The sequence below is a fragment of the Lucilia sericata genome, unplaced genomic scaffold (genome assembly GCF_015586225.1).
Source record: "Lucilia sericata isolate MDLA Ls3-8-SP2 unplaced genomic scaffold, ASM1558622v1 Contig000223F_arrow, whole genome shotgun sequence".
Taxonomy (NCBI): Eukaryota; Metazoa; Arthropoda; class Insecta; order Diptera; family Calliphoridae; genus Lucilia; species Lucilia sericata.
Genome location: NW_023994250.1, coordinates 124,691 through 149,559, shown reverse-complemented (window position 1 = coordinate 149,559; position 24,869 = coordinate 124,691). Strand labels below are relative to the sequence as shown.

General features: G+C 30.7%; 2 protein-coding genes across 20 annotated transcripts in view; one reads left to right on the top strand and one right to left on the bottom strand.

The window, feature by feature from the left end:
• Positions 1 to 6,064, bottom strand: part of LOC119602340 — a 110,182-nt gene extending 104,118 nt beyond the window's left edge. For 12 of the 19 annotated variants that reach the window (XR_005231333.1, XR_005231332.1, XM_037953788.1 and 9 more), the window contains exons 1-2: positions 5,541 to 5,682; positions 1,377 to 1,755 (exon numbers count right to left, since the gene is read on the bottom strand). Coding sequence is in view for 17 of the 19 variants with exons in the window: in XM_037953788.1 (XP_037809716.1) it covers positions 1,377 to 1,433 (57 nt within the window). In the remaining 2 variants the exon portion in view is untranslated. Of the gene's footprint in view, positions 1 to 1,376; positions 1,756 to 5,529 lie in introns of all 19 variants that reach the window. The other 7 variants (XM_037953790.1, XM_037953791.1, XM_037953792.1 and 4 more) reach the window with 7 other exon arrangements.
• Positions 6,065 to 9,222: 3,158 nt separating this feature from the next.
• LOC119602333 (alpha-mannosidase 2) overlaps positions 9,223 to 24,869 on the top strand; it is an 87,370-nt gene continuing 71,723 nt past the window's right edge. The window contains exon 1 of the mRNA XM_037953774.1: positions 9,223 to 10,190. The gene's annotated coding sequence lies outside the window, so the exon portion shown is untranslated. The remainder of the gene's footprint in view (positions 10,191 to 24,869) is intronic.

Here is a 24,869-nt window from a genome sequence, read left to right as displayed (position 1 = left end):
TTTTTCATAATATCTCTTACGAACTCAATGATATATGTATCTGAACCACTAGGAACCAAAAATTGATTAAAACTAGTGATAGTTTCAAAGATCACTGGACGATCAGCAGACATAATGTCTTTCACGAACTCAATGACATACTAAAGATAGGGTCATTGAAAATCAGCACACAGTTTTTCATAATATCTCTTACGATCTAAATTATATATCTGCATATAACAGTCGAATAGTCTTTTTCATGGTTCTATTAAGGATTTACTAAAATTTCAAATATTTTAGTATTGAAACTATTTTTCACTAAAATTTATATTATACAAAGCCACAAAATTAAGCTAAAGTTTGCAAAAATCTAACATAAATATTTTCGTATGTAATTGCCTCTATGTATATGTATAGCCATACATTTATATGCATATGTATGTAAGTGTTCGTACAAACAAAAAAAATACTTTTAAAAGTGTAGTATAGTTTTTGATGTTAAGGAAGAAAAAAAGGAAACAAAAACTTCCTCCTTTGATATACAACACACATAGTGTATATGTAAGTATGTATATACCTATGGGTAAAACATGCTTTTGCCAATTTTTTATGCATACTTTTAGGCGTTTGTACTTTGGATATTTTTATATTCCCTATTGTTACATTGCTTTGATAAAAATTCAGCCTAATTTCAGGCGTTTGATTCATGCAAACTGTAAACACACTCATCACACTTACACAGAAAAAAAAAACAAGTCAAGTAGTTTTGAATTTTAAAAACTCAAACAAAACATAAAAAACTCTGCCTACTTTTAGGCGATTGAACTGAAAATACAACCCTTTTTGCTATACAACCTTTTTTCTTTCTAGGTAGTATTAAGTTAATTTGTCTAAATGTTTGTTTGCAAAATTTATTGGTATAGAACTTTATATAACGACCTTATTATCCTTAGCCATACAATACAATAACAGAAATAATAACAAAACAAAAACCAACAGCATGTTTTAACATGTCTAACAACACAACTGCAATTGTAGGTTTACTTTTTTTCCATACAACGAGTTTTTGTTGTTTTTGAAAAAGGCTTTTTAGGCTTTTGGAAATATAAAAAAATACTGCAGTATGAAATCACTTATAACAACACAACAAACAGCAACGGTAGCAGCAACAACAATTGCAGCAACACTAGTATGAGGAGCTGTAGTAGTACTATTATGACCCATTGCCCTGCTTAATAATAAAAAAATACTATAACAACAACAAAAACTGACTGGTAGATTTTGTTTTTATTTTTGCGAGAATACACGATGTATAAAGAACAAGAAATATTTAAGGCTAAAGAATAGTTAGAACTTTTGTGGTTCCAAAATATTATGGGTTTAAATGATGTACTCACCTTGTCTACCGGCATTGATGGGCACGCTCTACACAAATTCCAAAATGAGCCGATCATAAGGAAACGTTTCAATTTCTGCTCAACGAAAACTGAATTAAATTGAAGAAAACAACAATAACAAACAATTGAATGGAAGGTTTTGTTAATTAATGTTTTTTTTTTTCTGTTTAATTAATTTTAATTTTTTGTTTTCTGTTACTTGCGTTGTTTATACTTTTGCACACAGAGTTAAACAATAATAACAACAACAATTAACAACAATTATAAGCAACGTTATATTTTTTCGCTCTTTCTTTCTTTCTTTCGCTCAAATCTCGTACGCTCTGGCTACTTTCACTCTTTCTTTTCTAAAGCTTTCTCGTTATTCTGTCGTTAAATTCTTAATAAAATTGATTAAATTAATTAAATAAAATGAAGATTTAATGCTTTAACACATGTTTGCGGTAGTTAAAAAATAATTATTGTTTCAAGGAATGAAGCTTTTTTAAAACAAATTAAATAAATTAAACAAAAATTCTTAATAAGTTTAGTTTTAATATATAGTATAGTTTTAGGGCTTTATCATATACATATACAATACAACAGCTATTAAACAAACATCAAGGCATACTTTAAGGAGATTAACATTTCAGTACAATTTTTTTTTTATTTTTATCTTTTCTTTATGGGCTAAACGTAATGTATTTTTTTAGCCAAAATAAAAATATGCCTGCGTGTATGTGTAAACACACAAAACCGAAGTGTTATTCAAAAGTTTTTGTCGGTTGTTACCTTGTTAAGTCGTAACGCAACCAAACGCAAATGACGTTTCCTATAGATGTGTGTGTGAGTCTCAGAAAAGATGCCAGATTTTTAAGGATTTTTTTATAAACATAATCCCAGATAATATTTTTATACCCTACACTACTATAGTGGGGAGAGTATTATGCGTTTATGCTGATGTTTGTAACACCCAAATATATTGGTCCAACACCCACTTTAAAGTATACCAATCGGCTCAGAATCACTTTGTGTGTGAATTTAGCTATGTTTGTCCGTCTGTGTATCTGTCTTTCAGTCCGTCCGTCTGTCTGTCTGTCCATCTGTGTGTCCATATAAACCTTGTGCTCACTCTACAGGTCGCAATTTTCAAGACAATTAGATGGAATTTGCCCCATAATCGGTCTATTATTTCGTATAGTCCCCATACAACCGTACCCCCAAATAGGGCTTTTGAACTCATAAATATGTATATTAAATGTTCTTAGTTTAACATAAGACTTGATGATACTGCTGATTTTCATAATGATCGGGCCTCATTTGACCCTATCCCACTTACTAAGTCCCCTTCAGAAAATGACTTGATGGTAAAAATTCACTAATATCATGATGATATTCTGCATAAATAATTGATGTAGGCGTAAATCCTTCTACCAAAATTTATAAGGATGGCACCATATTAACCCCTAACCCCATATAACCCCTATTTTAGAAAATCCCTTTTTTGTCAACGAATTGTTAAAATATTTCTGATTTTTTAAAAAAATAATCAACATTTTTAATAATCACTGGTGTAGGGTCAGCCATGTTCAACTATAAATTCTTACTTGTTCAAAATTTGTGATCAAATTTGAGTTTCATTCATGATCCTTCAATATATTTAAAATAATCATGGATGGGCTCATATTCGAATAATAAATGATACTTTTGATACTAAAGTAGTATCCTTGAGCGGCTCTTCTTAAAGTGCCTTTAATGACACAGAAATTATTGTCATTTTTTAATTAAATTGTTTTCTTCCTTTTCATTAATTTTTAATTGATTGAATTAATTTTTTAATTGATTAAATTAATAATTTAATTGATTAAATTAATAATTTAATTGATTAAATTAATAATTTAATTGATTAAATCAACTTTTTAATTGACTGAGAACGTTTTTCTAGTCTACTTTACTAGTATAATGATTATTAATTAGTAATTTTATTAATAAATTAATTCATTTAAAATTTTATTATAATTAAATATTTTGTGGTAATACTTTCAAGAGAATTTTCCAATATTGCATAGCTTGAGTTTGACCTTCACAGTTTATGGGTTAAAATTATTCGATTTTACTAAAACTTCAGATGTAAGTTTCCTATTATCTTAAGTTATATATTCTTTAAAAGTTTTATATAAAATGCATATCAAAAAAGAATAAATAAAGTCTTTTTTTAAAAAAATTTACAAAAATATAGTTTTCTTCGAAATCCTCTAAATTCATATCTCAAGTACCGCTAATCTGTGAGTGATATTGGAATAATTTCTTTACTATTTCATTCTCTTCTTTATAGTCCATTAGTCACATAAAGATTTTTTTAAAATTTTACAATTTGCTTAACAAAATTGTTAAAATTTGAAACTGGAGTTTTGAAACTGCAGTCTGAAGGGTTTCCCATTTATGAGTATACCCTAAATACGATTTACGCTATCTAATGATAAAAAATAATAATTTATAAAATATATTAAAATTTCGTTTATATTGAATATCGTAAACTTTAAAGCATTTGTTAGAAAGTTAAATAGATATACATATACCCTATAAAGTTTGTAATTCCGTTTGGTATTTCTACTATATAATTATCTGGTTCCTTATTGCCTATTGCCCCGTAACAGACTCTCTGTCTGTTGAAATCAATTTTCTGTAGACCCCAGATATCTTTATTATTTAAATCTTCAATAATTCTATCAGACGTACTTTCGAGAAATTTCCTATTTAAAATCGACAAAATCGGTCCATAAATAATGGAAATATGAGCAAAAACCGGGACAACCTATTTCGTCAAAATATTAGAACTTGCAAACACAAAGGAGAGGAAGAAATTTTTTTTCCACCGATTGCAATGAAAGTTAAGAACAATTGTGGGTGATGAAGAGAAACCAATATCAGATTCGGTTCCATCATCTTAAAACACCGGATTTTACCCAAACATTTCTTTGATACACCGTTAAAATCGGTTTAAATATGCACCTAACCGAAATCTTTATATCAAACATCATAAGGATCGTTCCATAATTGACCGATCACCACTTAAAACCGCAAATCGGCTCAAAAACTAAAACTTCTTATTCAATGTTGACATAAATCCGTAATCTAATATAATACCAAAGTTTAATTATATGTCCGTCCATCAATAATGATTAAACTCTGTTTAAATTTTCCCCTAAACAAAATCTCTCAACCAAATATCATAAAGATCGGTTCATAATTGAGCGATTATCACTCGATAGCACAAATCAGCCTAAAAACTAAAACTACATATTCGATGTTGACGTAACAAAAACTTTGATAATAAAATTTAATATTTTACATTCTAGACTGACGTTTCAAATTGTAAAAAAAAGCACTGCTAAGCTAATTTCATATCTATCCGGGAAATTTCGAAAACAGAAAAAAACCTTTAAATCCTTGAGTTTGAAAAAACTTTAAGATTTTTAATCTTAAAATCTGTTTTCGTATGTATACATTCCTAATAACTTCGATCTGCGTAAAATCAAAGAATTTTCAAGGATGTCACTAAAATATTATAATACAAATTTTGTGCTGATTCTAGTATTTAATCAGGTGATATATTAGATTCTCCAATATAACTCAAATTTAACTAATATTAATTTTATATAAAAATTTCAGAAATTGACACTTATTATGGTAAATAAATATTTAAAAACTGTTTATTTATTATAATTAAAAGAAATATTCTTTAACACCCTTAAAATTTATTTAGAAATTTCCTTGAATATTAAATAAAAATCCCTGTTATCTGGCAACACACAACCTACGTAAAATTTAACCATCAAAAGTGGTGATCTCACACATGTTAAAAAATATACTAAAGAAGAAAAAATTTTCTCCTTGTACATAATATAATAAACACACATACACACTTACACTTGTTAAATAGCAAAAGAAAAAATCACATAATAATTATTTTTTTCAAAAATTATTAATAAAACAACAAATAAGCAAAATTTAAACAAATTCAAATAAATTTTAACCATTTTTCAGCCTTAAAGTATGCTTGACCGAAAAAAAAATTAACGAAAAAAAACAATTATTTTTCAAAGGTTTCTTCGTTTGTTAAAAAGACGAAGAAGCAATTGGAACAAAAAAAAAAATATATTGTTCAATTAACATTTAACACACAAACACACACACTCATACACCAATACACTTAAGGTTTATTCTCATCATAATCATCATCCTCTATATATATATACCATATACATCTATATATACCGTTATTTTCTTATAATTTTTTCTTCTCTTTTATAACAGCTTTTTTTTGTAATATTAATTATTTAAACAAATTTACTTCGATTAATAAAGGGAAAAATTTTAAAATTTCTTGTGCTTCGTTAGTGGGTTCCAATAAAATTTGTTAATTTTACTATGAACTTTTTCGATTTTTCTTATTTTTTCTCTTATTTTTTTTTTCTCAATTCTATTTTTTTTTTTTTTTGCAAAAGTGATTTGTGAAAATTTTTCTTGTGAAAAAATTTTCCAATACTTTTTTCTCTGTCAGACGCGCTCGTTAGAAGTGAATTTAGCTTTTATTTTTCTTTTTGGATTTCTTAACAACTTATCACGACGATTAGACGAACACGACTGAACAATTTTGTGCTCTGTGTGAAGTTAACGTTTTGTTTGTTGGCCATTTCGTTTCAGTTTCTGTGGGGCTGTATAAGTTTTCATTTCTTTGCAGTCGAATTGAATGAAGGAGTGGTTGGAAAGTTAAAGTACAAGTGTAAGGCGAATTCACATAAGGTGGTGTTCAAGGCGTATTCAGATAAGGTGATGTACAAGGCGTATTCACATAAGGTGGTGTTATTCAATCACCTGATAATTTTGTTCTTAATTCGCCTGGTTTACGTAGCTGTCAAAGTTTGTTATTGGCATTGAAAATGAGAAAAATCGGTTCACATCGGGAAAAGAAATGAATAAAAATTTTAAAAAATCCGAAAAATTAAGCTATATTACATATTTTTAAGCAATTTTCACATTAATTTTGTATACAAAAATGTTAATGCAAAAATTGTTCACGATCGGTCCACTATTACATATTTTAAAAGCATACTTTAAGCTATAAAAATAACAAAGAAAATGAACAAAAATATCGTTAAGCACAGAAATATCGTTTATTTACATGTGCTGCCCGAAATAAAAATCGCCCTAGGGTAGTGCAGCTAAAAGCTGCTCATTAGAAATACCCGTTTTAGTGTGACGTGCGCAGCAAAGTGTGTTTCGGCGCAGAAAAACGCTCTGAATTTGCAAGGCAATTTGAATAAGGTGACAGCGAAAGACAAATTGCGAAAATATTTCTATGTGCTTTCAATAAATGTCAAATTTATTTGAAATGTGACATTCTGGAAAGCCATCTTCATGCTACTTTCTGTATACTTTTTGATTATAATTTATTAAAAGGTTGGTATATATGAAAGCTCAATGATATGAAATGTATGGATTGTAAGAGATAACAAGAGATGGCAGCACGTGATAGGAAAGAGATTTGAGGTATGGCAACGCTTACTGTAGAAAAAGTGGTAACTCTTAATTTGAAGAGTAACTGTTATTTTTAAAAGAAGGTGTTGTTGGCACTATCTATCTAACTAAGAACGAAACGAACGAACGAACGAACGAAGAACGAACGAACGAACGAACGAAAGAACGAACGAACGAACGAACGAACGAAGAACGAAACGAACTAACGAACGAACGAACGAACGAACGAAACGAACGAACGAACGAACGAACGAAGAAACGAACAACGAACGAAAACGAACGAACGAACGAACGAACGAACGAAAGAACGAACGAACGAACGAACGAACGAACGAACGAACGAACGAACAAAACGAACGAACGAACGAACGAACGAACGAACGAACGAACGAACACGAACGAAAACGAACGAACGAACGAACGAACGAACGAACGAACGAACGAACGAACGAACGAAACGAACGAACGAACGAACGACGAACGAACGAACGAACGAACGAACGAACGAACGAACGAACGAACGAACGAACGAACGAACGAACGAACGAACGAACGAACAACGAAGAACGAAACGAACGAACGAAAGAACGAAACGAACGAACGAACGAACGAACGAACGAACGAACGAACGAACGAACGAACGAAGAACGAACGAACGAACGAACGAACGAACGAACGAACGAACGAACGAACGACGAAACGAACGAACGAACGAACGAAACGAACGAAGAACGAACGAACGAACGAACGAAAGAACGAACGAACGAACGAACGAACCGAACGAACGAAACGAACGAACGAACGAACGAAACGAAAACGAACGAACGAACGAACGAACGACAAAAACGAACGAACGAACGAACGAACGAACGAACGAACGAACGAACGAACGAACGAACGAACGAACGAACGAACGAACGAACGAACGAACGAACGAACGAACGAACGAACGAACGAACGAAAACGAACGAACGAACGAAGAACGAACGAACGAACGAACGAACGAAGAACGAACGAACGAACGAACGAACGAACGAACGAACGAACGAACGAAAACGAACGAACGAACGAACGAACGAACGAACGAACGAACGACGAACGAACGAACGAAAAACGAAGAACAACGAACGAACGAACGAACGAACGAAACGAACGAACGAACGAACGAACGAACAAAACGAACGAAAAACGAACGAACGAACGAACGACAAAACGAACGAACGAACGAAAACGAACGAACGAACGAAACGAACGAAACGAACGAACGAACGAACGAACGAACGAACGAACGAACGAACGAACGAACGAACGAAAGAACGAACGAACTAACGAACGAACGAAAACGAAACGAACGAACTAACAAACGAACGAACGAACGAACGAACAACGACAACTAACGAACGAACGAACTAACGAACGAACTAACGAACGAACGAACGAACGAACTAACTAACGAAAGAACGAACGAAACTAACGAACGAACTAAACGAACACAAACTAACTAACTAACTAACTAACGAAACTAACTAACTAACTAACTAACTAACTAACTAACTAACTAACTAACTAACTAACTAACTAACTAACTAACTAACGAACTAACTAACTAACTAACTAACTAACTAACTAACTAACTACTAACTACTAACTAACTAACTAACTACTAACTAACTAACTACTAACTAACTAACTAACTAACTAACTAACTACAACTAACTAACTAACTAACTAACTAACTAACTAACTAACTAACTAACTAACTCAACTAACTACTAACTAACTAACTCACTACTATTAACTAATACTACTAACTAACTAACTTTAACTAACACTAACTAACTCAACTACTAACTAACTCAACTAACCTAACTAACTAACTACTTCTACTAACTACCTAACTACCTAACTACTAACTAACTAACTAACTACTAACTAACTACTAACTAACTAAACTACTTCTAACTAACTAACTAACTAACCTAACTACACTAACTAACTAACTACACTAACTAACTAACTATTACTAATAACTAACTAACTACTAACTAACCTAACTAACTAACTACTAACTTCTAACAATTACCTAACTTATACTACCACTCACTAATACTAATTGTTCTCTTTTCATTTCATACTGTTGCCACATTTCTTTTTACTGCATTGCCTAATAATAACTATGGCAACGCTTCTACAAACACCCCCATATGGCAGCACAAGCTATTTAAACACAACTCACCATCACTACTAAAATTACAATTATCCCCACACCCGCACTAATGTACGGCAACACTATTTACAGACGGAGAAACAAAATCTTTTATTTCGTGTCGTACGGTTTGGTGTCGCACGCTTTTGTATCGATTTAACCCCTGTTTGTTGTGTATCGTGTGTGCGTTTGTGTAAATCTCTGTTGTTCTTTTACAACCAAACAAAAAAGTGCAATTTTATAATTAAATAAAAAAGCAAATATTTTTAAATTAAAATAGTACAATTGAGTATGATCAAAATGAAGGAGAAATAACAAATTATTTTAAATAAATAACAAATTGAATTTAAACAAAAGTTTCAAAAAACAAACACAAAAGAAAACGACCTTGAATTAAATGTTAAAATCATTTACCAGAAGAAGAAAAATAATAAAAAAAGGCCTTTCTTTTGGAAAGCATAACAACAAGAAATAAATAGTTGCAAAAATTATCAAGTGTGAGAAAATAGTGCAATATTTAAAAGAAAGTTATTTATTTTAATAAAAAACTAACAAAATTTCTAAGGGTTTAGGAATTGTTTTTGTTATTTCTTTAATTTTCTTGTTCGCCAGGAAAAATTCTATTTGAACAAAGGAGCATAGTGTTGTTTGTGTAGTGTGTGTGTTTGTGCCTGACAGTTGGCGTGCGAAAACGTAAAAAGAAAGAGCATAAGAAGTAAAAAAGTAAAAGGAACCAGAAAAAACTGAACAAGGAGCAAACATTGCGGGGGTGATTTGATATTATTTGGCCACAGGCAATGTAAAGTAAATCAAGCAAAACAAAATAAAAATAACAACAACAAATGTTTGTATTACAACAAAAACTAAAAAACAAGGAATTCTTAAAGGGCGTCTCTTCTTTATACATAAATAACGACTAGGTACAACATGATGTTAATGTAACTGCATTAAATTTTATATCGAGGATTTCATCTGGTTATTTTCCATAATATTATAACTACAACAATAATAACAAAAAAACAGCAACTATTGACCACCGCAACCGGTTTTTTTCATTCATTCATAAGAAGAAATTATTGGAAGTGAAGGTAAGTGGAAAGTATAACAATAAATAGCTTGTATTACAACAAAAATACTATTGGAATTATGAGTAAAATATTTATTAGGTTTCTCAGATGTTAAATTAATAACAAATTTTTAACACCGAGGCCAAAGTATACTTTTCTAAAGGATTGAGCATCGTTAAATCCGAATATGGCCTCTAAATAGATATAGTAAGATATAGTGTCCTAAAAACTGAAAAATACTAGTTTTGGCTATATTAGAGACCTTCTAAAATCGACCTCATCTGAAATTTCAGTCTGTCTACCTCTTATCTAACAATCTAATATCTCATTTTATAAGGGCGGCCATCGCTATAACAATTAAAACATTTGTCAGAATTGATTGATTGCAGGCTTATATTTATATTATTATATTTGAGTCATTAAGATATCTTGTTAAACTGTTTCGAAGATTATTCCCCCATTAACTTGATGAAAGACCCCATCTTAGAGTGATTGCAATCCCGGAGAAAAGAGGTGCTACCAGTACCTCTAGTTTGCCGGGACTATTAACTGATGATGATAAAATGTATCCTCGGCCTTTCATCGGAGAGATTTGACATGGGGTCGAACTAGAGAACCACCAGGGGAACCGGTAACCCTCAGACCAAAGTTTCGGACTTTGTCTTGTCCCGGTGATATCTATAATTCGGGATAAGTTTTGTGACTGACTGTGGGAGTAAGCGTTGGAAATGAGTTGGTGTTGATGATACAGGATGAATGTAGGGCGAAACAATTCTTACCTTCCTTGTCCAGGTATGTTCAGTGAAAACTCTGTTCATACCAGATTTACCACAGTGCGTTCTCTGTTAGTAATAACAAAGTCCTCGGCGGCGTGTTTCGGTATAACGAATACGTCTCTAGGTGCTGTTACATACTCAACAGAGTCCATCCCATCTGCTTGGTTGTAAGCGAATGTGATGTTTTTGCACCTCGGAAGTTAAGCAACGGGGCAGCAATGGTCAGAGATTAGATAGCTCGAGTATTTGAGCAAAGTGCTTGTACATGGACCGGTAAGATGCACAAATGGGTGAGAAATTAGGCCAACACGGCAGGTGTTCACGTAAAGCACTTCTAAATTCATTGCTAAATCGACAAAGTTGGTCTAAGATTTATTTCAGATTAACACAGAACAGAATCTTAATGTCTGAACTCAGTACTTTTAGAATAGCGGGAAATCTGAGTGGTAACTAGTAAAAGGGACCCATTATAAAGCCATGTGTTGAGATCATATGCCCATAATCTAGTACATTTTAAATCGTAAAAGCATTTCATGAAACCTCCAATTGTGTACGCAAGGTTGTGAAAAAAATTCTAGTATACAATACTCATGTTCCACTTGTCGTATGATGCGTACCGTCAGTCCTGTGGTAATGGTCTTTGATAATCTCATCAAACAATTGATCTTATGCGGTAATCGTATTATTAGCCGTCATAGCATCGGAGCTGATATTTGACAGCTGTAGACCATATACAGTAGTTTTTCGATTTAACGAACCTATATGTTGTCAGGCCTGTTCGTTAAATCGAAGAGTTCGTTATATGCAGTACTAACTCGAAAGTGTCTTTTGGGTACATAATTAATTAAAATTACGTAAAATCTAATTTATAAAAATATGTTCCAGGAAATATAATTTCTTTAGACAATATTTTATAAGAATTTTATGAAAAACTAGCAATTTATATCACAATATAAAAATAATAAAGAAATTTGAAAAAACTCAGTTTATTTCGTATAACTAATCTACGTTCTGGAAAAGCACTCGGACGACATAATTCTTAAAGAAGTTTAAACCCAATGGCTGGAACTGCGATGAATCTGAACATGGCCACAAAATTCCTTAGGAAATAGATTAATGTATAGTTATTAATGCGTTTCATTGTTTCACAGTTTCATTGTTTTCATTCTTTGAGATATCTGAACCCAAAGTTTTTTAAAATATTTTTTCCTTTATTTCAAGCTATTCCTGTAAATATCCTTTTTCCAAAAGAAAAACTATTTATATTGTTTATTCTATAACATATCGTTTCTTACAATTTCTTACAATTGATTTTTATTGGAAAAAATAATGGTCACAGTGGGGACCATAATTTTAAATGTTAAGGTATACGATTGGCAAAGTCTTTATTTTGAACACCAATTTCTATGATTTCAAATTCTGAGGCCAAATTCGGGTTGATCACGAGCTTCTAGAAAAGTATACTTTGGCCTCTCTAAACATTTTTTGTTTTAGTTTGTGCGACATTAAGGATTGTAGATTTGATTATCTCATATTTTTGTATAAATCTTTAATAAAAAAATCTCAGATTATCTAGAGTCTTCATTTTACTAAATTAGAAGAAATCAACTCTCGAAATTCATATTCGAAAGCAATGGAAAAGTAAATACCCCTCCTAATAACGTCGAAGCTTTTCTGACATGATTTTTAGTTATTTTTGTTAATTTAACTCTAATTTAAATTATTTTATTTATATTTGTTCGTTAAACTGAGTACAAAAAATATTTTTTGTTCGTTATGTAAGGTACTCAATGTAAAAATATTGATAGTTCGCTAAATGCGATGTTCGTAGAAACGAATGTTCGTTAAATCGGAAAACTACTGTACATATATAATAATATATGCTTGGGACTAATGTAGTCCTAGTTTTTCGGAATATTAAACCAAAACCTATATCATACTCTTCGAGAACATGCTAAATTTTAAAGCAAAACATTTGACATATTCTCGTTAACTCTAAGGACGTATTGGACTGTAAGAAAACCACAACTCTTCAGTGGTAAGATGTATAATTTATAGAGGGAAGAGAGCTTGAGGAATTTAACCAGAAGGAAATCAGAGCGATAATTTTTAATCTTGTTAAATTCAAGACCATATTAGACTGTAAGAGAATCATAACCAAATGCTCTTCCAGTGGTAAGATCTATATATATATATATAATTAGCAATGAATGAGGGAATATACTTGATAGAGAACCGTCCGAACAAAGTGGATCTCACGAGAGCTGATCTGAAAACATGGGCGAGAGAATCTCGTAAGACTACTTGATAAAAGGAACGGTGGGTTAAATCACTAAAATCCAGAATTTTTTCTAAAATAAAAACAAAAAATAGATGAAAAACCTTTATCTAAAACTTATTTCAGTCCCATATAAAAAAATTTAAGATGAGATGATAAAGCCATGTTGTTGCGGACCTCTATGATTACTGTATTTAATAAAAACTAATGTGAATGAAACTTAGTAGTGGTTTATATTAATAAACGAGAACATTGTTCACGTCATCCATTATATTCAAAATCTGTGTGTCGCAAGTGATAACTTCGATTAAAGAACGAATTGAACGAAAACTCTACATTAGCCATTACCAACGTTTTTTGGGGAAGATATCAATGAAAACAATATGCTTAAGAAGTGATTTTCAGACAATTATTATGATTTCAAAATTTACTAAATTTTCTATACCTACTTATGTAAGACACCTGCTTCCATCAATAATGTGGACCTTTCTTAAAAATAAAAACAAATCTACTTAATCAAGTTGTTGTTGTGCTTTCCTTGATATTATTTTTTGGCAGATTTTGATTTACTCTCTTACACATTAAATAAAAACAACAAATTTTGATTTCACTCCAAGACAAACTGATAAGTGGAATATTTCGTTTTTTATTTTTTGCTGAATAATGAATTCTTAAACTAATTCATTATTAATTCAAAACAAAACTTAATATTTATGTTGTCAACTATATATGTTTGAACCAAAAATAACGCACCATAAGAAATTTCTCTTTTACTGAAAACACACAAAATTTTTGGCTCTGAATCATTAATGTACAGAGACAATATTATTTTGCTCGAATAATTTTATTTGGCTTCTTCACTTTTTTTTCCATCTTTTTTAATGTTAATGTGTGGTTTTTGCTAAATTTTATTTTTAATGTTTACCATACTATACTACGTACCGGAAATGCAGCATAAAATTTAAATTAACAAAAACATAAATACATAAAGTGAAATATATATTCAAAAACAAAAATAAACATAAACCGAAAAAATAAGAAAGAAAAACATGAGAAAAAAGTATCACTGCTACTGTATTTTTTACCAGACAAAATATATATAAATGCCAACAAATGTCTATATTTCATCGTTTAGCGCTACAATTTATTTAGCAGAGTGGAATGACTGTTTAATTTTCAGTTTTTTCCTCTTAGTTTTTATACCCACCATCAAAAAAGATGGGGGGTATATTGTTTTTGTCATTCCGTTTGTAACACATTGAAATATTCGTCTAAGACCCATAAAAGTATATATATTCTGGGTCCTTATAAGATTCTAAGACGATCTAGCCATGTCCGTCCGTCTGTCCGTCTGTCCGTCTGTCCGTCTGTCTGTCTGTCTGTCTGTTGAAAACACGATAGAGTCCAAATGGAAGCAGCTAGCGAGCTGAAATTTTGCACAGATACTTTTAGTTGATGCAGTTTGTTTGGTATTGAAAATGGGCAATATCGGTCCACAATTTCGCCTATCCCCCATATAAGGCCCCCTTCAGAAAATGACTTTATCGCTCATAACTTGCTAAGGGAAGAACCAATAGCGGTGAAATTTGGCACAAATATGTCTTATGGGAACCTAAATCTCTTCGTAGAATTTTATAAGGATCGGTCCATAATTGACCCTACCCCCCATATAAAGTCCCCTTCAGAAAATGACTTTATCGCCCATAACTGCCTAAGAAAAGCATCAATAGCGGTGAAATTCGGCACAAACATGTTTTATGAGAACCTAAATCTCTCTGTAAAATTTTATAAGGATCGGTCTATAATTGACCCTACCCCCCATATAAAGACCCCTTCAGAAAATGACTTTATTGCTCATAACTTGCTAAGGGAAGAACCAATAGCGGTGAAATTCGACACAAACATGTTTTATGGGAACCTAAATCTCTTTTTAAAATTTTATAAGGATAGGCTCATAATTGACCCTACCCCCCATATAAAGTCCCCTTCAAAAATGACTTTATCGCTCATAACTTGCTAAAAGAAACATCAATAGCGGTGAAATTCGGCACAAACATGTTCTATAGGAACATAAATCTTTCCGTGGAATTTTATAAGGATAGGCCCATAATTGACCCTACCCCCCATATAAAGTCCCCTTCAGAAATGACTTTATCGCCCATAACTGGCTAAGATAAGCATCAATAGCGGTGAAATTCGGCACAAACATGTTCTATGGGAACATAAATCTCTTTGTAAAATTTTATAAGGATAGGCCCATAATTGACCCTACCCCCCATATAAAGTCCCCTTCAGAAAATGACTTTATCGCCCACAACTGGCTAAGAGAAGCATCAATTGCGGTGAAATTCGGCACAAACATATTTTACATAAATCTCTTCATATAATTTTATAAGGATCGGTCCCCTTCAGAAAATGACTTTAATGCTCATATCTGACCTTAAGAAACATATGTGCATATATATAGCAATAAAATTCGACATAAAAATTTTTTATAGGAACTAAAATCATTTTCTTAAATTTTATGAGGGTGGGTCCATAATTGACCCTACCCCCATATAAGGTCTCCTTCAGAAAATGACTTTAAGGCACAAACTAGTTTTGTGTGAGCTAAAAGTTCTTTATCAAATTTTATAAGGATCGGTCCTTAATTAGCCCTATCCCCCTTGTAAGGTCCCCTTCAGAAAATGACTTTAAAGCTCATTACTAGCTTAAAACTGCGAGTACTGAGTACGACATGAACAATTTTCGTATTAGCTACAATCTCTCACTAAATTTTATGAGGATCAGTCTGTAATTGACCATACCCCCCTATAAGGTCCCCTTCGGAAAATTACTTTAACGCTCATTACTGACTCAAAAATGCTATTACAGCAGTGAAATTCTACGTAAACAAGTTTTGTACTAGCCAAAAACTATTTATCACATTTTATGGGGATCGGTCTATAACTGACCCCACCCTCCATATAAGGTCCCCCTCAGATAGTGACTGTAACGCTCGTTACTGGCTGTAACGCTCAAATGCGACTACAGCGATGAAATTTCACATAAACAAGTTTTGTATGAGTTTATGTTTATAAATATTGGATCAAACAAAATTAATATTTTTAATTCGGAAGAGCACGGTCCATGCTTAAGACTTTATTAATTTCCCTCTTCCAAATATTTCCCTGATGTTCATAATAATATCGACATATGATTCAACATAGATCGATAATATCAAAGTTTATTTATAAGGATGATTTGATGGTGGGTATATAAGATTCGGCATGGCCGAATATAACACTCTTACTTGTTTTTTCTTGTTTATTGGCACACTTAATGAAATTAATTAACTAAACATCATATCTCTTACGCAAAAAGTAAAAAAATCAACATATAAATACATTATAAATAGCTTTCATTTGAATTTATTTGTTTAAAGCTTTATAATAGACTAATAGCTAAACAGATTTACAAAGTAGCCAAGTCTTATGTTTAGAGAGAGGTGTTAATAGGTGATTTGTAAAGGTTACCCTACTCTATAAGATTTTAAACATTAAATTAAAAAAAAATGTTCTTTGAACTTGAAAATTTGCTTTGAAAATGTTAAATTTCACTATAAATGCAAAATTTGCGGTGAAAATGTTAATTTTAACATAACAATGGAAATGTTGCATTCTCTTATAAAAATTGTACACTTTCAATGTGAATGTAAAATTTTCACAAAAGAATTGTTGCACAGAAATTTTGACTAAAGTGCAAATTTTGCACAGAAAATGCTAATTTCCAATAAAAATGCATTTTTTAGCAAATTTATTTATTTGTGCATTACAATACATTTACAAATTAGGTTACAACCTAATTTTCCAAACAGACTGACGATAACCATAAGCCCCCGTTTAGTGAAGCAGACCAGAGTCTCTGGCGGGAATCTAACACACAACCCTCGCTACGCTAGCACACTATCAACTAGCGTACCGAGGTTTCCCTTTTCTCTGAAAGGGCAAATTTTGCACTGAAAATGCTAATTTTCCCTTAAAATGCAAAAATTCAATAAAAATGGAAATTAAAAAAAAAATTACGCAATGAGAACAACATCCGACACACTCACTCTAGGTATACGGAAGGGTAAGGTCCGCATACCCCTACATTCATCCTGTATCATATACACTTAACACCAACTCATTTACAACGCTTAGTCCCACAGTCAATCCTTTATATCTGTTTTTCTCGACAACAGCTCCGAACTTATCCAAAACGTGCATCAGTCCTTTAACCGATATCCCCTTCCCGCGAATTTGAGTTTAAACCACAACAACCACGTTCAACCCGAAGGGACCTCTCCAATGACAGGAACAATACAAAGTTCGATACTCTGTTCTGCCGGCTACCGATTCCCGTGGTACCTGATTATGTGATTCCCTTGTTCGACCTCATGTCAAATCATTCCAAGGAAAGGCTGTGTATACATTTGATCATCGCCAGTTTATAGTCCCCCCAGACTAGAGGTACTGATAGCACCTAGATGAGGTCTTTCATGATGTGTTAAATGGATTGGATAGAACTAGGCGCCAACAGAGGTTAACATATTTTCCGATAGCCAGAAGGCCAATAATTCTGATATCAGCTGATGAAGTTTAATCTTTGCCCGCTAGGGACGATAAAGTGTCACACGGTTATAATCGGAAGTTAAACTATCGAATGCAAAACCGTTCGACCCAGCAAGGACTGTATTGTAAATCCAAGACAGTATTGAACTCTTAACGTGATATAACCGAACACTCAATTTGGAAAGGAGCGTGAGGAAGTTATCTTGGGGAATTCAAAATAGATCGAAGCTGAATTAAAATGTAGGCTGAACTTAAAATAAAAGCGGAAGAATCCCGTATGCCCTCTTGAAATAAAAGAACGATGAGTAGAACCACTAAAATCCTATAGGGTGATAGCATAGAGAGAGCACAAGGAGCCTTCTAGGAATTAATCATTCTGCCGCAAGTGGACTCTCAGGTTTACGGCCACTTTTGTACAGCATGGGCACAAATGTAGAGCATGGAGAGTACAATTAAACGTTAGAACACTTTCTCTGTAATTGCCAAACTTTTGTCGAAATTAAATTCAAATATCAGGGGAGTTGTGTAGAATTAAGAGCATTTGACGATAATACCTTTCATTTACTATTTACCATGAAAACGAGGGCACAACTGGCCGATAGAAGCCCAGGTGTATTTCTTAGCAGCTGATATAGTATTCATCCTCCTTTCAAAGCTTTGCACTAAATTTTCAAAAAACTATTCATAAACTTAAAATTACATAAAATTCTATTTTGCACTAAAACACATTTTGACGCAAATTTTTGTTTCATTTTCTCTTATAAACAAAATATTCCCCCATTCTAGACGTAGCGTACAATGAGAACAATATTATTGGCAACTTTAGCAACAACAACTATAAAAAACATTTGTTGCCAATTTGTCTAGCACCATATTTTATTTGTCAGCTTGTTTTTGTTTTGTATATATTTTTTTATTATTTATTATAGAATTATAATTTAAATTAGCAAATTAAACAATTGTTAATTATTTAAATTTGTGGTTATTTTGTTTTAGATACTATGAATTGCTTGCCACTTGTACGGCTATAATAACAACAATACAGGTCATTTTTGTCATTTGTATGTAAAACTGTTGTTGTTGTTCTTTAAATGTCGTCATTATTAATAATATCTTCTATTGTTTGCCAATTATGCGTTGAATAGGTTTAATTTGCGGTTGTCTACCAAATAGTTGTCTAATGTATAAAAACCACAAAATTATATCAGCAGCACATTTTCCTCTCATGGTAGTAAATATTGATATAAAATATTGTAAAATTGAAGTACAAATAAAAAGGTAATGTGTATTATTTTGATTGATAGTTAAATATTGTTTAGAAATGGTAAAAGTAAAGTGGGATTTAATGTCAAAATACAAATTTAAATAATTTTTTGCAAAAAACGCCCCTAAGGTTAAAACAATTTGTGAAAATTATCTAAAAAGTTTTTTTGGCAATCTGTTGTCTGTTAAAAATTGAAATTATATTTTTTTCACATTAAATACATTTTTTAATTTATGTATTTAGTATTTTAAATATGTTCTTGTTTAATATTTTATTAATATTTTAATTTCATTTTCATTAACCTTAAGATTGCTCATTTTGAAATTTTGACAAAACAAAAAACTTTATCAATGTGATCATTCTTTTAATTAAAATAAAAAAAATATTCTTTTATCGAAATATGTTTGATTTGAAAGCTGTAAGTCTTAAGCTTTTCAAATTTTATAATTTCGTAGAATAATTTCTAGTAAAAATTTCAATCATTATCAATTTGTATAGTAGTTGAGTAAATGATTTTGAATTTACTAACAATAGTAAAAGAGATTCCTGGTAAAATATTTATATTTGAAATTAAATTCTAAAGACTTTCAATGCTTTGTTTCTTCCGTCTATGTTGAAGAATTTGTAGAAGTTATTTAAATTCTAAGAAATACCAACTTACTTAATAAAGACTTCTATTTTGCATTAGGATTAATACGGGGGCTGTTATCGAAGGTTAGGCAAAATCGGCAGTGGCATATATAGAAGTACTTTTATTTTTGTAGTTTTTTTATCTATTGACTAGCTAATGGACTAGGACTAGTCTATTGACTAGGCTATAGAGTGATATGTTGACTAGACTATGGACTAGTCTACTGACTAGACTCTGGACTAGTCTACTGACTAGACTCTGGACTAGTCTACTGACTAGACTATGGGCTAGTCTACTGACTAGACTCTTGACTAGTCTGCTGACTAGACTCTGGACTAGTCTACTCTTTAGACTCTGGACTAGTCTCGTGACGAGTTTATGTACTAATTACTAACCTATTGACTAGTATTTTGAATATTAATTAATTTATCTCTTACCTAGTCTATAGAGTAGTCTATGGAATGTTCTAGGGAATAGCCAGTGGAATAATCAATGGTCTATGTATATTCAAGTCTCAGGACTTGTCTATTCACTAGTCTATGTATATACTAATCTATGAATTAATCTCTTGTCTAATCTATTAACTAGTATATATAAGGGCTAATATATTAACAAAATATTTCTTGCTCAGTCAAAAGAGTAGTATACTTACTAGTCTAGAGAATAACTTAAGGAATATTCTATGGACTGATCTATTAAATAGTCTATAGACTGTGGTATGGACTAGTCTATCGCCCAGACTATGGACTAATCTAATTTATAGTATATGGACTAGTCTATTGAATATTTATTATTCTATTGTCTATGGACTTGGTTATGGACTAATCTATGGATTAGTTTAGGAGATAATATATGGACCATTCTATTGACTAACTTATGGACTAATCTGTTGACTTGATAAATCTCTTGTCTAGCCCAGTGAATAGTCTATGGACTGATCTAAGGTATAGCCCAAGGAATTGTCAATGAGTAGACTATGAACTAGGTTACGGACTATTATATGGATTAGTCTAGTCTATTGACTAGTCTATGTTTAAAAATTATTTCATTGAAATCAGTTCCAACGAGAACTTCGGATGTTAAGTTCTTATTTACTTAAAGCTCTTCAACAAATAGCAATCACTCACATAATCTCCTGTCTAGTCTGTGGACTTATCTAGGGGCTAGTATATGGACCATTCTATTGAAATATGGAATAATCTATTGACTAGTATACCGACTAGTTTATTCATTATTAATTGCTTTATCTCTTGTCTAGCCTATTGAGTAGTCTATGGACTGATCTAAGGTATAGCCCCAGGAATAGTCAATGAACAAGTCTGTTGAGTAGACTATAGACTAGTCTTTAGATGGGTCTATTGTCGACTCTATTGACTACTCTTGTTACGCGACAGGCTCATATGAATAATAAAAATTGTTGTACGAGTTCAAAATTCAATTAAAAGCCAAAATCTAAATAAAATGAGTTTAAGAGGCATGTTCGTAGGTTTCCCAGCTAGCTATAACTTGAGGCAATGATGATTCTTAACTCATATTACTGCGCGTAATCATATAGCATACTATCCATGCCTAATACTACCTATAGTATGCAAAAAAAAAAAAAAATGATGAAAAACTTTATCCTCTCAATTACAAAGAAAACAACGATGGCATGTTGGAGTGCCACGTAGGGGTACAAAGCTTCCCTCCCACTGACTTAACGTCAGACGCCTTGACAGGAGAATTACCCATAATTTTTAACCCTGTCCCTTTTCTGACACGATCTAAAATATATTACTTTTTATATTTTGTTATGGTTATCATCCCCCTTATTGAATAATTTAACAGTGCATTTTGTTAGTTTTAATATACATTAAAAATATAATAATTTATTTTGTGCATTTGAATTGTTAGGTATAAATTCTACAATAATTATAATAATAATTATAAAATATAAAATATTAAAAATAATAGAATAATTGAAAATTTTTGAATTTATAATTTTACAAAAATATAGAAGAAAATTATTGTTTTACTTACAAATCAACTGTAGTTACATATTGTGTTGTTGAGTGTGTTCTCTTATCTTGTCATGTGTGATATCAGTTGATGGGCCCAGCAATCTGCATGACGACAATGTGTATGATGTTCAGTGTAGTAGACTTTCGTGAAAAATTTCTGGTTCAAATCGCAAATATATGTATATGTATGTATAAGTGTAAAGCTGTATTTATGTTTAACAATTCAGGGTTTTGATTTTCAAATTTGCATGTTTCAAATTAATCTTCGTTTCTATAATTTTCTTTAAATTATTTTATGCTTTTCTCTAAATTATATTCTATTTTTTCCTTTATGTTAAATTTTCAAAAAATAAAAAAAACCTAGGGCATTTCAAATTAATTTCTTTATACGTTTCATTTTCTTCAGTTTCGATTTGTTTTCAATTAATTTTCTTTCAAAATTTGTATATTCCATTTAAATTTCAATTATTTTCACAAACATTTTAAATTTCATTAGATTTTAATTAATTATTTTCTTTTCTTTCTTGTTACCTATTTCTCTATAAAAAAAATTCTTATTTATTTACATTTTGTATTTCAAAATTCATTCATTCATCTTTCTGTTTCGAATTTTTTTAAAATTTCAAAATTAAATTTTTATTACCGAATTTTTTTGTTTTAAATTCCAAGACTAAATTTTAATGGTAGATTATCTCACTTTTACGTTTTCAATTTTCAAAATTTCCAAAAGCAAAAGAAAATTTATTGTAATTATTTAAATTTGGTTTTCACTTATTAATTTAAAATTTTAAATAATTTTTATTATAATTAATTTTAATATGTTTTCACTTTTAATTTAAAATAATGCTATTTCACTCTCAATTTATATTTCGCGATTTTGTAATTTTAATTGTAATTGGTTACAATAATTTCGCTTTAAATTTTGATATTTTTTTTTCTAAAGTTTAAGTGTAATTTATTTTAATAACTTTTCATTTTTTGTTGGTTTTTGTTTTTTTTTTTTTTTTAATTTTGAAATTTTAAATAAATTCACTTGTAATTAATTGACATCACTTGTAATTAATTGAATTATAAAATATTCTTTCAATGCTAAATTTTTAAATTTTATTTTATTTTAATTTCATTTTTTTTGCAACTTTTTGATTTTCTTAAAATATATATATTCTTAATGTGTCTCACTTTCAATTTTATATTTTTGACTTTAGAAAAGATATTTTAGGATTTTAACTGATCTAAATTATATATTTTTTTTTTTTTTTTTTTTTTTTTTTTTTTTTTTTTTGCATTTCAGAACAGAATAAGTTTAAGTTCAGAAATCGTGTTTAATTTTCTTAAATTCTAATATTCTATTTTCAATTTCGAGTTTCCAGTTTCTATTTTCTTACACTATTAAATTTCTTTCCCTTTTTGATTTAGAACTTTAAATTTTCAATCGACAAAAAAAAGTTTTAGTATATTAATTAAAAACTAGATTTTAAGCATATATTTTATCATTAATTATATATGTAAATTTATAAGTAAATTATTGGAATTAATAGGGGATTGAATTTAAAAACAGTGATTAATTTCGAATTAACAAAAATATTTTAGACAAAAGCAATTGGAAAATTTTGGAAATATAGGAAAAGTTGAAAACTATAACATTTAATAAATAAGGTGGTGTCTGATCCGACTAATTTTGAAGTTACAAATTTTCCTGTTGGAAACGGTAGATTTGCCGGACTGATCCAAAAACCGAACAAAAAAGAACAACGACTTGCTTTATTATAGGAAGTACGTGGGATCGTAATATTAAAACGTGATTGGTTAAAACTGTACTTTTCTTTACACAACGTTTAATCCAGTTTAGAGTCACGTGGGGGCCATAAATCATATTATACCCACGTATAAATTTCTCATATAACCGGTTAAAACACGTGATTTTGAGAAGATTATGTAATTGCCTTGATGTTCAAATCCAGTCAGAAACAAAGAAAATACCTGTATTATATGTTTTACTTCAGATATATTGGGTTAGAGACACGTGGGGACCTCCAATTTATATTTTACCCACGTGTAAAAAATATATCTTACAATCGGGTGGAACACGTGGGTCCGGAAGATGGATTTAGACTTTTAATAAGCTTTTGTATACGATTAAAGTTGAAAGGGTTATTCCCAATAAGGTCCAGAATCTGTCCTTTCTCCAAAACATGTGGTTGGTAGTTCCCACGTTTTTTCCAATACCACTGGCAAAATTGGCCTATTAATGGAAAATTTATACATATGTTCCAGTTTGCAAGAAGTAACAATTTATGACTCCTATCTTACCTTTATAAATCAGCAATATTAATTTAATAAAAATCAATAAGTACTTCGCAAAATTATTAATTATTAACTAATTAAATAGTTTTAAAACTTTATTTAATAAATTTTTAGAAAAAATCACTTTCAACTAAATATAATTTTTCCCGCTGTAGTTGTTTTCCTTATGAACGCCGCTTTGCTAATGATTTTGCTTTACAAAAGTTCTAGAAATAATTATCATTCCTTCTTTTTCGAAATTAAAGTCCCGTTAGGATTTGTGAAAAGAATTCCATTGCTTAAATAGGGACAAACTAGAATTGGTACATTTCTTGACATTTAAATCAAAGTAACCAAAACAGGGATGGACAATTCACTACCCATTAAATTTATCTAAATGTATTTTAAACAAAAAAAATATATAAGTCACAGTATTTGCATCCAAAATGATGTATATTTCCAAAGTAATTTATAACAGTCACAAATTATCTATTATCGTGAAGATCTGAAATCAAATTATTCATATATTGCAATATATTACAATACATTTTTATTACGTTAATTGAATGTTTCCAAATGTCGTTTAAACATCCCTGATCTTAAACACAACATAATCACTCTTGAAACAAACAAAAAAAATCCACTTGTTAAGCGTACTCTTCAAAAAAAATATATGCAACAACATCAGTCGATTTTTTATAACTCTCTTAATGTTCAAAAAAAAATCATAGTAAAGACAAAAGAAAATGCAAAAAAACTAAAGGGAATTGTTATGAAGAGTGTCACTCTTAACGATGATCAATGAAAATAAGAGTACGAATTTTCTTCCAAAGTAGATGTATTGCTATGTGCATACATATGTGTGTAAGATATAAA